The sequence below is a fragment of the Balearica regulorum genome, chromosome Z (genome assembly GCF_011004875.1).
Source record: "Balearica regulorum gibbericeps isolate bBalReg1 chromosome Z, bBalReg1.pri, whole genome shotgun sequence".
Classification (NCBI taxonomy): Eukaryota; Metazoa; Chordata; class Aves; order Gruiformes; family Gruidae; genus Balearica; species Balearica regulorum.
This window is the reverse complement of record NC_046220.1, coordinates 23,902,753-23,915,990: the sequence shown is the minus strand read 5'-3', so window position 1 is coordinate 23,915,990 and position 13,238 is coordinate 23,902,753. Positions and strand designations below refer to the sequence as shown.

The 13,238-nt window shown below is 42.1% G+C and overlaps 1 protein-coding gene, 1 long non-coding RNA gene and 1 other non-coding gene across 5 annotated transcripts in view; 2 read left to right on the top strand and 1 right to left on the bottom strand.

The window, feature by feature from the left end:
- Positions 1–470: 470 nt before the first annotated feature.
- LOC142599439 (uncharacterized) lies at positions 471–8,543 on the top strand. Its single transcript, XR_012833000.1, has 4 exons — positions 471–603; positions 1,429–1,499; positions 2,337–2,476; positions 6,549–8,543. It is a non-coding gene; the product is annotated as an uncharacterized LOC142599439 (long non-coding RNA).
- On the top strand, positions 1,638–1,769 carry LOC142599622 (small nucleolar RNA SNORA13). Its single transcript, XR_012833200.1, has one exon. It is a non-coding gene; the product is annotated as a small nucleolar RNA SNORA13 (small nucleolar RNA).
- Positions 8,544–9,196: 653 nt separating the features above from the next.
- EPB41L4A (erythrocyte membrane protein band 4.1 like 4A) overlaps positions 9,197–13,238 on the bottom strand; it is a 146,822-nt gene continuing 142,780 nt past the window's right edge. For all 3 annotated transcript variants that reach the window (XM_075740053.1, XM_075740051.1, XM_075740052.1), the window contains one exon: positions 9,197–13,159. In XM_075740053.1, coding sequence (XP_075596168.1) covers positions 13,034–13,159 — 126 coding nt within the window. In that variant the 3' untranslated portion in view covers positions 9,197–13,033. The remainder of the gene's footprint in view (positions 13,160–13,238) is intronic.

Genomic DNA, 13,238 nt, shown 5'->3' with positions numbered 1-13,238 from the left:
GCCGCCTGCCCCCGGGCAGTGAGCACCCACTGCCGCGGCACTGCCCTCAGGCTTCGGCCGGCGGCGCCGAAGGGAACCCAGCACAGCAGCCCCGCCGGCGCTCAACGGGCGGGCGGCGGCACTGCGCATGCGCAGGTGGCGGCGGGGGTGCCTCCATCGCCGTACTCGCGCAGGTAGCCAGGGACGATGTTTCCCCAGACGTCGCCGTCTTTTTCCCAGCGGATTCGCCTGATCGGGACTCCGGCTGCTGAAGAAACGATGGATCTGTAGCCTTGCATCTGTGGAAGGTCCGATGCGCAGCCTCTGCGCTGCGAGAGGAGCTGGCGTACGGCGTGTCCCCCCCATCCCATGTGGGAATATTGGTTCACCCCTCCTGAGGCACACTGGGAGCAGCAGGGGGTGCTGGTCTCTTCCTCGGCGCGCGTGGAGGCTCTGGGGCGGCGGTTGGAGTTTGACCTGCGATGGGGCTGGTGGGGACGGGGGGATCCTGCCGGCCAGCCCGCCCGGCAGGGCGTGGGGAAGGAACCGAGGCGCCTTAACGGTCCTGAGCCTGACGGGTCTCTGCTGGCGGCGGCCCACTGGGTCAGGGTGCTGGCTGGAGAGGTAGGCCAGGCTGCAGCGGGCGGGGCAGGGCTCCGAGGCAGGCTGAGCCGGTAACGGGAGGTGGTGGCGGGCCTTGAAACGCCCTCCCCGAAAGCCTGGCGCTGCCCTCCCTGCTGTGGGAGGTGCGGCGGGCACGGGAGCTGGGAGAGCATGGCCGGGTCTGGGGTGCCGGTTTGTGAGGGGAACAGCTTTAGCACACGAACGACTTATCCCCTTCTTCCCTCCCCCGTTATCATGCCTCCATGGAACAAGGCATTGAATGAATCGGTGGGCCTTCATCCTCTGGAGTTTCTGGTTTTGAAGGTTTCTGTCTAGGTTTCTCACTGCTGCTTTGGAGAACTCGCCAAAAGCTTACATTTTGGAAGAGTTGAGTTTTATAGTTTTTTCATATAGTTGGTTTATGCTGAAATCTTTTTGGCAGGCTTTTGCCATGTGGACAGCACTGCACAGTCTCAAATGCATCATAACCCTCGATAGAAGGACCACCCATTTTAAAGGAATCTTTTTTCAGTAATGTGGAAAAGATGAGTGGGGCTGTCATACAGTCACCTGTGCCTGGCTTTCTGAAATGTTGATGGGTTTCTGCATAATTCCTGGTTGCTGTAGCAGGCTACTGGAACTTGTGTAACAAGAGTAGCTCTTAGTCTTAAAGTGCACTGATAGGGATGATATGAACTTTTGAGGGGGGGACTGGAGCGTATAGAGTCTGCTGTCTGTTCTTTGAAATTGGGCAATTATTTCAAGTATTTCTTGTTAGGCTCTTTGTATTGTTCATGTATCTCAGTTACTCTTCCAAGTGAAAGTGTGTTCTCCCTTTTCTTTCAGATGAAAGCAATGGAAGTCTGATGATGGCCTAAGCAAGCACCAGCATGACCACCAGATGTCCCAAGAGCATGGTGTGCTTGGCTTTCCTAGTTAAATACTTAGTCTGTATAAAATATTTTCTTATGGATTATTAGTATTTGCCTGTTGATCCTTTTCATATGCTGTTAATGTAATTTTGCAGAGATTATCAGTTCTAACATTTAAACTTCTGCCTTTGTGTTGCCCATTCACTCCTGTCCAGAATGAATGTGGTGTCAAAAAAGGCAAACAGGAATTCTTGCTCAAACTCTTTAAGGAGCTGGTTATTTACCTTTCTCCTCCCTGTTTTTGCAAGGACAAAAAGAATCTGTAGAAATTGTATGGTTGAGCAGTTACACAGTAGATTTTATGCTTCAGTAGTTTTAAATGAAGACTCTGACAATTATTAAAAGAGGAAAAAATAAAATAATGATGGCCACTTTTACCATTATTTAGCTGTCGTGTCTGTCATGGTAACTTCTTATGTTTGTCCTGCAAGTAATTAGTACATAACATTTCAGACTCCTGCAGTGGCGTCTAGTTTTTGTAATGCAAAAAGATACCTACAGCTTCAGAATAGTTAGCTACAAAAATATGAAAATCTTTTTTAATGGGGGGGGTGGACACGACAGACATGTTTTGCCTTTGTGCATTTGCCTTTATTTATTTATGTCTGATGTCAGAAGGGTATAAAAAGAATCCTTCTGTAGGACTACGTCGTATTGGATAATAATGTATTCTACTCTTGCTATACATAGAACAGTCTTTCCTTGATGCACTTTTTAAAGTGTAAAGTGTATTTCAGTATTGCTAGCAGCGGTGGCTCTCACCTTGGGGATTGCAAGGTCTGTTCCTGCCAGAATGCTTAACAGTATGAATGCTTCTTACAGAATTCTAGTATGTTTTGCTGGAAGTTCAGACGCTCACAGAGATAGCTCTATGTGGTGAAAGCCTCTGAGCATGAGAAGGGTGTGTAAGAAAAACTTAGAAAGTACCAATTGCCCAGCTGTCCTGCAACTTCCTTCATGAGGTGAGTGACAATAATTTCTTGTGCAGCTGCATACTTCAGCCTTTTCTTATAATGAAGCGACTTTCTGTTGAAAAAGCAGTTCGACAGAATGACTTTACAGCAGAAATTAGAATTGAAACATTGAGAGTGAGTTCAGCCTGATGACTGTGTTCTCATTAACAAAAGCAAAGTGAAAACCCTAAAGTAAAAGTTTGGTGTGAGTAGCTTATTAAAAGCAGCGTGTGGCTGCCAGTGTGTCCAAGAGGAGGCTGTGCTTTTCCATGTTTGGTTTTGGGAGTGATGCTGTGGAGCAGTTCAGAATAGAAAGACTGAAAATTTTCAAAGACTGGTGAATATGAAAGATCAGAATCTTGTATGCAAAATGGTGTTTCCCTGTAAAGTCTTGGAAAACCCAACACTATTGAAAAGTTGAGGAGTGCAAGCCAGCATGAAATTAAGTGGTACAAACAAGGCATTAATAAAAATTGCATGTATTATCAAAGATTTCTCCAGTGCTGAAACTGTGGGTTAAGTAACCTACATATCCAAGGACATGACAGGTAATCCAGGTCTTTGAAGTCAGGAACTTCTTGGTCAGTATTGGAAACATTATGCAAGAATGATAAGTACCAAGAAATCATTATGCTAACTTACCTGCATTTCAGAGGATGTAAACTATACAGAATAAACTATTAGACAGCCTACTCTAAATTTATAGAGACTAAACCAAAGGTGAAATTCAGAGTGCAAAGTTAAGTTTCAAGTCAAACTGAAGAAATAAGCAATTGTCTTGTAAATTAGAAAGATTCACAATATTACACCACATGCTAGAGAGTGCTGTTAAATATTTTGAGCAGTACTCAGTGAAAGAAAAAAAAAATCCTGGAGTTTTTTTTAGCAGCAGCAACTGACTTTGACTGTGAACAGACTGGTTGCTCAAACTGTTGTGGTTTGACCTAACAGGCACATTAAACCACCACACATCTGTTCACTCACTTCCCCTGCTCCCCCCACCCCCAGTGGGATGAGGGAGAGAATTGAAAAGAAAAAAAAATAATGTAAAACTCTTGGGTAGAGATACAGACAGTTTAATAGGATGGAAAAGGAAGAGAATAATGACAAAAATAATGATAATAGGACGGAAAAGGAAGAGAATAATGACAAAACAAGTTATGAACAGCACAGTTGCTGAGCATCTCGAGCCAAACTACCTCCTGGCCCACCCCGCCGCGTTATATACTGAGCATGACATCTGTGATGGGTTGACCCTGGCTGTAGGGCAGGTGCCCACCAAAGCTGCTCTATCACTCCTCTCCTTCCCCCAACCCGTAACTGGATGGGGAGAGAAAATACAACGAAAGGCTTGTGGGTTGAGATCAGGACAGGGAGAGATCACTCATCAGTTACCATCACAGGCAAAACAGACTCAACTTAGGAAAAAATACTCTGTTTTGCTTGGCAATAAATTAATGAGAAATAAAAACAAATCTTAAAAAACACCTCCCCTCACCCCTCCCTTCTTCTTGGGCTCAACTCACTCCCCATTTCTCTCCCTCTTTCCTCCCTCCCTATCAGCACAGGGGGACAGGGAATGGGGGTTGTGGTCAGTTCATCACACGGTGTCTCTGCTGCTCCTTCCTCCTCAGGGGGAGGACTCCTCACACCCTTCCCCTGCTCCAGTGTGGGGTCCCTCCCACAGGAGACAGTCCTCCACCAACTGCTCCAGCATGGGTCCCTCCCACAGGCTGCAGTTCAACTGCTCCAGCTTGGGTCCCCCACAGGGTCACAAGTCCTGCCAGAAAACTTGCTCCAGCATGGGCTCCCCTCTCCATAGGGCCAGAAGTTCTGCCAGGAGCCTGCTCCAGCATGGGCTGCTTCCTTCAGGTGCTTCCACCTGCACTGGTGTGGGATTCTCCATGGTCTGCAGGTGGATATCTGCTCCACTGTGGACTTCCATGGGCTGCAGGAGGACGGCCTGTCTCACCATGGTCTTCTCCCCCTCCTTCTTTACTGACTGTCTGCAGAGTTGTTCCTCTCACATCTTCTCACTCTTGTCTCTGCTGCTGTTTTTACAGCAGTTTTTTCCCCCTTCTTAACTGTGTTATCCCAGAGGCACTACCACAGTCACTGATGGGCTCAGCCTTGGCCAGTGGCAGGTCCATCTTGGAACCGGCTGGCATTAGCTCTGTTGGACATGGGGGAAGCTTCTAGCAGCTTCTCACAGAAGCCACCCCTGTAGCCCCCCGCTACCAAAACCTTGCCATGCAAACCCAATACAACATCATACGGTATGGAAATATCCCTGTGGCCAGCTGGGGTCAGCTGTTCTGGCTCTGTTCCCTCCCAGCTTCTTGGGTGCCCCCCACCTTCTCATTGGCTGAGCAGTACGAGAAGCTGAAAAGTCCATGACTGCTTGGCAACAACTAAACATCAGTGTGTTACCAACATTATTCTCATCCTAAATCCACAACACAGCACTAAACAGCTGCTAGGAAAAGTAACTATCCCAGCTATAACTGGGACACAAACAGAGTGAAAGTACAACAGCGATGTAGGCTATATTGAATGGAGTAGAAAACCATTAAAAGATGTCCTGCTCACACATCTTGTGCAATTATGCCTCACTGAAACCTCTTTATGCTGGAGTGATGTTCTAGGACACAAAAAGAACCAAAAGTATCTTTGCATATTTGTTTGTGTTCTTGTTTTTCTTGTTTCATTGATGCATCCAGCTCTCCTGGAGACGTAGTGAAGACAAGGGTGCTGATACAGAGTCCTGCTCAGTGATATTTCCAGGGAAAAACTGTAAATACTGGCCAAGAAAACTCGGAAGAGATAAAAGTTACAGAGAAGTTTCGGGAAGAATCAGGGTGGCATTGGGCACCCATTAATGAGTCTTTTGAATTATTCAGGCTTTTGAGTGATAAACAATTTTGTTGCCTTTTTTTTATTCATTTTTCACTGAGCTAGAAATCAATAGTACTGTACAAACTACTACAGAAGAGAAATACAGATTGCATAATTTTGTGGTGTTTGCAGTAGCAGCTTTCAAAATGTGAATGCAATTCTGGGAAAGCAGACTGATTAGTTGACAGCTGCTCACAAAGACAACATGACAAGCTCTTAAGCCTGGCTGTGTAAACTGAGCTGAGTGAAGTTCTAAGGGAAATTTGTTTTCCAGTAGTTGTCCATGCTGAAGGCAGATATTCAGAAAGTGATTTCCCAGCAGCTACCAGTCTGGTTGATCTGATGAGAAATTACTCAAGTAACTTTTGGGGAAAAATTAAACTGAAGATGGGTCAGTATTTTGCATGAGCATGCACATGTTCATACAAAAATGAACCTGAGTGATGTAAGATCTGCTACATCACTGTTGGTTTCCTTGTGGGAAAGACAGCTTCAGTGAAGTGGTAAAATTCCTTCAAGTTTGTCACAATGCCCTTGAAAATACTAGAATCGGAAAGTTTCATGCATTGAAATGTGAAAATCTACTTGAGCAACATGAAAAACACAGACACGCTTAATGCTTTACCAGTGCTATTGATAGAAAATGAACTAGTGAAATCCATCCCAGACCTTTAGTACCGTAGGCACTGGGGTTTTTTGCAAGGCTGAAGGATAAGATGGGCACTGTTTTTGTATGAACCTGTCAGACACTGGGAACAGAAATGCATATGTAATCCACTGAATAATTTATATAATAACAGGGCTACTTGTTTTTCAACATACAATTACTAAACTTTGTCTGTCTATTATTGGGTAATACTCTCAAACTGTCATGTAATGCAGAGATGTGTGTGCGTGAGTGACTACTACAAAACTTTCTATTGATTCCCAACAGCTAGAAGGTGTTAGTACTGCCACCAACTTGTAGGATCTGAAATCTTGCTTAGATAGGTGAAGAGCCTCTTTTGGATGTAGGCTCTTTAAAAATTACATTTGCAGATTTTAGCTTTTGTCTTTTTTCCAAAGGGATGAGGGGGGAGCTGATCCTTTTAACTTTGTACCAGTCTCAGGTATCTCGAGCGTGTTAGTGAAAACACCTGTGTGCTACATGTGTCCAATCTCACATTGTGTTTACTTTTTTCCATAGGAGCTGTTAGAACCAGCCTGAGACCAGTGGCTCTATGCAAGACTACTCCATAAGAAACAAAAAACTCAAAAAGGTGGAATATTAAGCCTGCATGTAGTAACACAAGGTGCTTGTAACTATTGGGGCAGTGTCTGCTAATGTTTATGTAGACAATAAAATAGATGTTTCTGTTTTCAGAATTTCTGTCTTTCCCAAGTATAATAGCAGTTGCTTCTGTTTGACAGTTCTGACTTCCTCTACATGTTTTTTGGCCTACCAGTTTACTCCTTTGGACTAAGTGAAGCCTAGGAACATTAAGTGGATGGGAGGTGATCACTGAAACAATGGTCTTCCATAGTACTCAGAGATTGAATTAGCTGAGATTTGTTATTGTGGTGAGGAAAAGTAGAAATTAAAATTCAGCAAACCTGGGTTTAAAAATAGCAGGAAAGGGTATTTCTCTAGCATGGAAAACTGCAAGCTTGGTTTATTACCTTGATCAGCTGCACAGTATGGTACTTCAACTAAATTTGGAGTGAAATACTGTACGGATAATAACTGGAATTCCTGCTTGTTTTTTCAGGAAGACTTATCATAAATTACTTTTATCAGAAGAACAAATGCTGAAATTATGTATTTTGCAATGTCTGATTTTTCAGTACTGAACGTAAGCAAATTACTAATGCAAAGTCTAAGCATAAGTTAGTTTTCAGTTTGTCAAGAGGGAAGGAGGTTTAGACAAAAGTAATTAATTTTTAGTGATCCAACATGTAACTATTGGATGCACTTGAAAGCTTAGGGCTTCTGTTAGGGATTATATTCCCTGAAGATACCACGTTTACGAGTTTTGCTCGTGGGTCTTTGTTCCTAAAGTGCAAGGCTGGCAGGAGTAGCTTTTAAGACTTTTTTCTTCTTAAACTCTTGAGCGCAACAGCTAATGCCAAGTTTTAATGATGGCTGTCTAAAATGTTAATTCCCTTTCAACAAGAAAAACTATAGAATCTTAAGCCTCAGTGTGTAATACCTGTTTCATAGTGTGGTGGAACAAAGAAAAAGTGAGGTAGAGGGAGGAATAGGTGGGTGTAAGGGGCACTGATTACTAAAATAGTAATGTAAACATTTAGTGTTTAAACATTAGGACTGCCTTTTAATTTTTGAATGGCTAACTGGACTGTACCCTTGAAAAAAACTTCAAGACTCCTTCATGCTTTTTTTTCCCCCTTCCTCTGTTTTACATGAACACAGTGTCTCACAGATGAAGTTAATAGTATGAAAAACTGGAAAGGAGGACAGATTCTGAGGTGGTCTAGGGGAGCAAGAGAACAAAGGTCTGTGCACTAGGTTGGAGTTCCACCAGCCCTCCTTTCTATTACTTGCCTCCAGCGCTCTGTGGAAGAGGGCTTTTGGTATTAAAGCCTGCAAACCAGAACTCAAGAGGTGCACAAAGAAAGGAAACTGGCTTGTTCCAAACTGCTCTTTAATCTTTTAGCACAGTGCATCTGAGTTGACTGATGCTAGCTCTTTGAAATGAAACAGTCTGTATCAGTGGGTGACCTGTGGAGGCATTCTTTAGTGTAAAACTGTTACTGCTTTTGCCTAGCAAAGGGGCTCATTTGTAGTAAATGTAATGGTAGTATTTTACGAAGAATGACAAGTACATTCTGATATCCTCATTGAGGAAATAACAGCATAGTCCTAGCTATTTTTTAGATCTTAACTTTACATGGTGAGTAAGGTGTATCATTTAAATTGTGACCAGGTGGGAGGGCAGTGGTTTTCTTCACTCCTGTACTGGGCCTGGCTGAGATGGAGGTAGTTTTCCCTGTAGCAGCCCTCACAGTGCTGTGCTGTCGTTATTACGATGATTGTCTTCTGGAGCAACTGCTACACATACTGAAGCCCTGCTTCCCAGGAAGTGGCCGGACATCACCTCCTGATGGGAAGTAGAGAATAAATCTCTTGTTTTCCTTTGCTTCTGCATACAGCCATTGCTTTATTAAACTGCCTTTATCTTGACCCATGAGGTTTTTTTCCATCTTATTTTCTCCCCTCCATGATAGAGTGGCTTGGTGGGCACCTGGCAGCCAGCCAGGGTCAACCCACCACAACTCTTATCAAACAATTCTTATCAAGGAGGCAAATACAGGAGAGAAATTAGAGAGACACACTGGCTCTGCATCTGTATATTTGGTTTGACAGCTTATGTAGTTTGCTGTTGCTTTCTGGTGATTTTTTTAGGTAAGAAAGGAAACTAGTACGGATATGTACTGGAAGTATAAAACAATGCTGACGACTTTCTGCTACCAGGAAAAATACTTAATCTAGAGAACCTGTATCCTCAAGTGGATTTTAATTGGTACTACACCTGGTTTTACCAGATGGTGTTGTCAAATTAATCTGTGTTTCTGAAGGCTTTGCTGCTTTGTGTCACATAAATAAGACACACAGGCAACCATGGAATGCCCTAAAAATTCAAGTTTTACTTGACTTTTAAATATCCTGGAGACAAGTATTGACACAGCCATCTATCGAACTCATTTTAAAATAAAGCACACAGTTGCTTCATGATTACTTAATGTACATAGAACATATGCATCACATTGATATATTTATGTATATTGTTTTCAACCATCTTTCTAGGGAGCTTTGAATTAAACAGGCTTTCCCAAAAGAAAATGTGCTATCTATTCAGTTCAATATTCACCTGTATAAACATGATTATTTGGCAACTTAAATGGTAGTGATCCCCCCCCCCCCCCAACATCTTCAATATAATGAGCTTAATTAGAATACAAGTTGCAAGGTATGGGATATTGGTAAGAAGTGCAGTGTAAAAAACAGCAGGTCAGGGCTAACTCCTAATGAAAGAAAACAGCAAGCAAGGGGACCAATATGGGATATACAAAAATGTTTTTGTGGTTAGCAAGCCCTCTTTATTGTATAAAATACATGTTTTGTGAAGAGGTGCATCTATGTTGTAGGTGTTGTTAATTAATAAGTGAGAGAGTTCCAGGACTTAGATATTCTTAGCCCTTACAGAAGTCTGAGAAGATGTAAATGCAGAGGCACAAAGTTAGAATTGTTGGTCTGAGATCAGTTTAGCAGACTAGAGGCAGAATAAGGATGAGAATGTCTCAAATGTCAGTCCTTTGTCCATATGAGGTCAGTTCTGTATGTCATCCCACCCCAGGGTAAACTGCCTGACACTGTTAAACATCTCCTGTCTTCTGCCTGACTCATCAGGAGGTACAGGCATTTTGGACTGACATCCAAACTCCAGGTCTGAAAACCTAACTGCCTTTAGGCAGTGAAAGCCCCAAGAAAGCTGAGGAAGAGTACCAACAGTGGAAAGCACAAGGTGTACCTCAGAGCTGTAAAAGGCCAGCCACAGGTGACGTAGGGGTGGTTTAGGGCTACAAAGCATAGCTGTGACACACTAAGTGCTTTCAGTGATTGATCACTTGTAGGTACCTCTCACAGAAAACCAAGAAGATCACAAGAAAAGGTGCCTTTCCTCAAATGACTGAGGAAAGAAGCTTGAGGGAAAGGAGGCTCACATACCTGGAAGAAGTTTCTTTTTCTGTACTACTAGCTGACAGTGATGTCCAAGTTTTGCCTTGCTCTGGCATGACAGTTAACATTTAATACAGGTGTTAAGCTTAGTCTCTCTTTTGTGAATCCAAAACTCTATTGTAGTGCCCCAGACTGAGCATTAGACTTGCTAAAACCTGCTTCCCACATAGTCTCGTTGGAGAGAAGAGCACTAACTCAAATCTAGGACTCTCTATGTAAATTTCTCATTTAAATGCAAAAAAGTTGGCTTGATTATGAAACAAACAACTCTCCTGTGACTTGAGAATTGAAACCTGTCACTACTAGACTAGATAGAAGCCTATTTTCTGATGTGCGATAAGTAAAATACACATACTGGTATTTTATATAATACCACATATTGGCTGATGGTATCCAGCAATAATACACAAAAGCCCACAGGCAGATGACAACATACACGGAAACATGAGGTTGGGTATAAACTTTACAAGTAATTCTCTTCTTGATCAATATTTGAGGATCGACAAGATACGGACACTACGTACAGATAATTCTCAAATAATAACAACACAAATCCTCCTAAAGTAGTAGATATGTTCTACTTGCCTGTGCCTCAGTAAGGAATGCAGGATAACAGTAAGGATTTAGAAAGTAACAAACTACAAGCAAGTGTATAATGCTCCAGGTTGGAACATCATCTTGAAGAAATAAGTGGCTTTCCTTAAGATACTGTAAGCAGTTCTTGTGTGGTTTGCTGTATTTCAGTAGTCTTCCAACAGATTGTGATGCTCTAGATTAATCTGTATTCTCACAATCTTTGCCATAGGGTTGGGTTTTTTATTGTTTTGGTTTTAGTGGGTTATTGTTGGTTTTGTGTTGTTTTTTTATTTGGTTTGATTTTTTAAGTGGTGCTTCTGAGAATACTACAGAAGGTCATAAACAGATCCTAAAGAACACTTTAAATTGGAGCAATTACCATGCAACCATTTAACATACTTAGAAAATAGTTTGAGCAAATACTTTAAGCCAAGCTCAACAATGTCCTAGGATGAAATCTATAGTAAATTCAGAAAATGCTGAAGAACCTCCGTGAACAAGAATTTTTACCACAGAGGTGTTCTAAGCTCTTTCCTTCCCTTAGATTTGTTCACAGAGATTGAAGAAGTAGAACTGTCCAACTTAAGTGATCAAAGACAAATATTGACGTGAATCTGCCTTCCCTGGCATGATGCAGCATCCATCTCGCAACCTGCAGACCAGTCCATACTGTGATGGGAACATACAAACTGTATGGCTACCACCCTGGCTAGTAGCATCCACTTGACCACCTCAGCTCATGAAACAACAAAGAATCAAAAAATGAAGTGGAAAGTAAAACACATCATACAAGGTTTCACTTCTCCGTTTTGTTAAAATGTATATTAGTAGTTCCATGCCTCTTGTAAAGCATAACTTAGATGTCTTATGCTCACTCCAGTTCACAAACAATAGTGTTTTCCTCACAGGGCTGCAGTCCCCTGGTATGGTGTTGCTATGGGTAGAACACACAGGATCACTGCAAATCACTGAAGGCAGTGGGGGTCAGGTTTAAGGAGGACAGATGTAAAAAGGCACATGAGCTACTACAGCTATTTCCAAGGCAGTTTGACAAATTCAATATTTAATTTGGGGATTACACTTAGCAAAAGTTACTTTCACAACACAAAGATTTTGCTAAGCTTCTTAGTACTAAGTTACCAACACCAGAAGGCTCATGCGTGTGCCGACAGTGGACAAATGGGAGGCAGAGGAATGACTTTCAGCTATTTATACAAAGTGATAGGACAGGAGAAGAACTAGGCATCACTTCAGATACGTACTAGAAGATAACCCACTCAATGTGCAGCATCAATAAAACTTACTACTCCTACTGTGACAATAGAAAAAAAATTGCAATTATCATACCTGAAATACTGCCTTTGTCATTTTATCATCATAGAAATGGCTCAGAGAAAAGTATCAGAAGGTACTAGCATTATTTCATATGAAAAGAGATTAAGGCAGACTTCACTAATCTAGTGGAAAAAAAAAAAAAAAGGCTATTTCCTAGCTCTCTTAAATCCTACTCTACAAGTTTCATTTAACCAGTACTTAAGTGCCTTGCTAAGCAGTCTTAATACGGTGGGTCAGTACATATTCTCTTTTTTTTTTTGTTTTCCCAGTGTGGTTTACTATAAGGTGATAGATGTATTTCTACGGCATGGAATGTTCAATTAAATAATCCCTCTAGATAAAAGGGCATTCAAAATTGAGAACACTTAAAACTGCCAAGGGAAGTTAAGTCTGCATCACCTCTGGAACTCTATGCTACAGGGTGTTACCAAGTCTATCATTTTTGAGCTAAAACGGGTTGAGTCAGTATTTGTATTAACAACACAAACATCTGTTCTTGTGCTAGGCTAAAATAAACCTTATAAGAGCTATCGGTCCTTATGGCTCAGGACACAAGTTGATCCCCATATAAAATTGTGAAGATAATTCTCCCCATATCACACTGTATTGCACAATTGGCCAAAAATATGACTAATTTGCTTCTCTTGAAGCATCTGGTCCTGATCATGTCAGTTAACAGTCATTTTTTTGGAAAAAGGCTATTCAGTTACAGAGCAGACCATAAAGCCTGTTTTGCTGCAGCAATTTTTTTGTGTTCATTTTTTGGAAATGTAACTGCTGATCATTCCGTTTTACTAAGACTTCTTTTTGGTTGTCTAGTCAGGCAGCTTCTCGATCTGTCACACCACTAGGATGGTGTAGGTGATAAAAGCATTGCCTTGGCCTTCCCAGCAAGCAGGCTGTGCTTCTGAGTGTCCTGAAGAAATTGCTACCACGTCGACTTCAGTTCCTTCCCTTTTACCTACACTCAAGTTCTCAGTTTCCAAAGAATAAAATCCATTCACCATCTTCAGTTACAGCAGTCAAGTCTCCACCTTGAAGCGTGACGCCTGTACAGTTTTTATGATCTTAGTGGTGGGTTTTCCATCAATGTTAGTGGATAGCTGTGATGTTTCTTCTATTAGGCTGTCTTTAGATCCATTCTGTCTCTGAAGGGAACAAATTAAAACATTGTTGAAAAGGTATAGCAGAATGTAAATACTGTATTTTGATAACTGCTGCTACGAC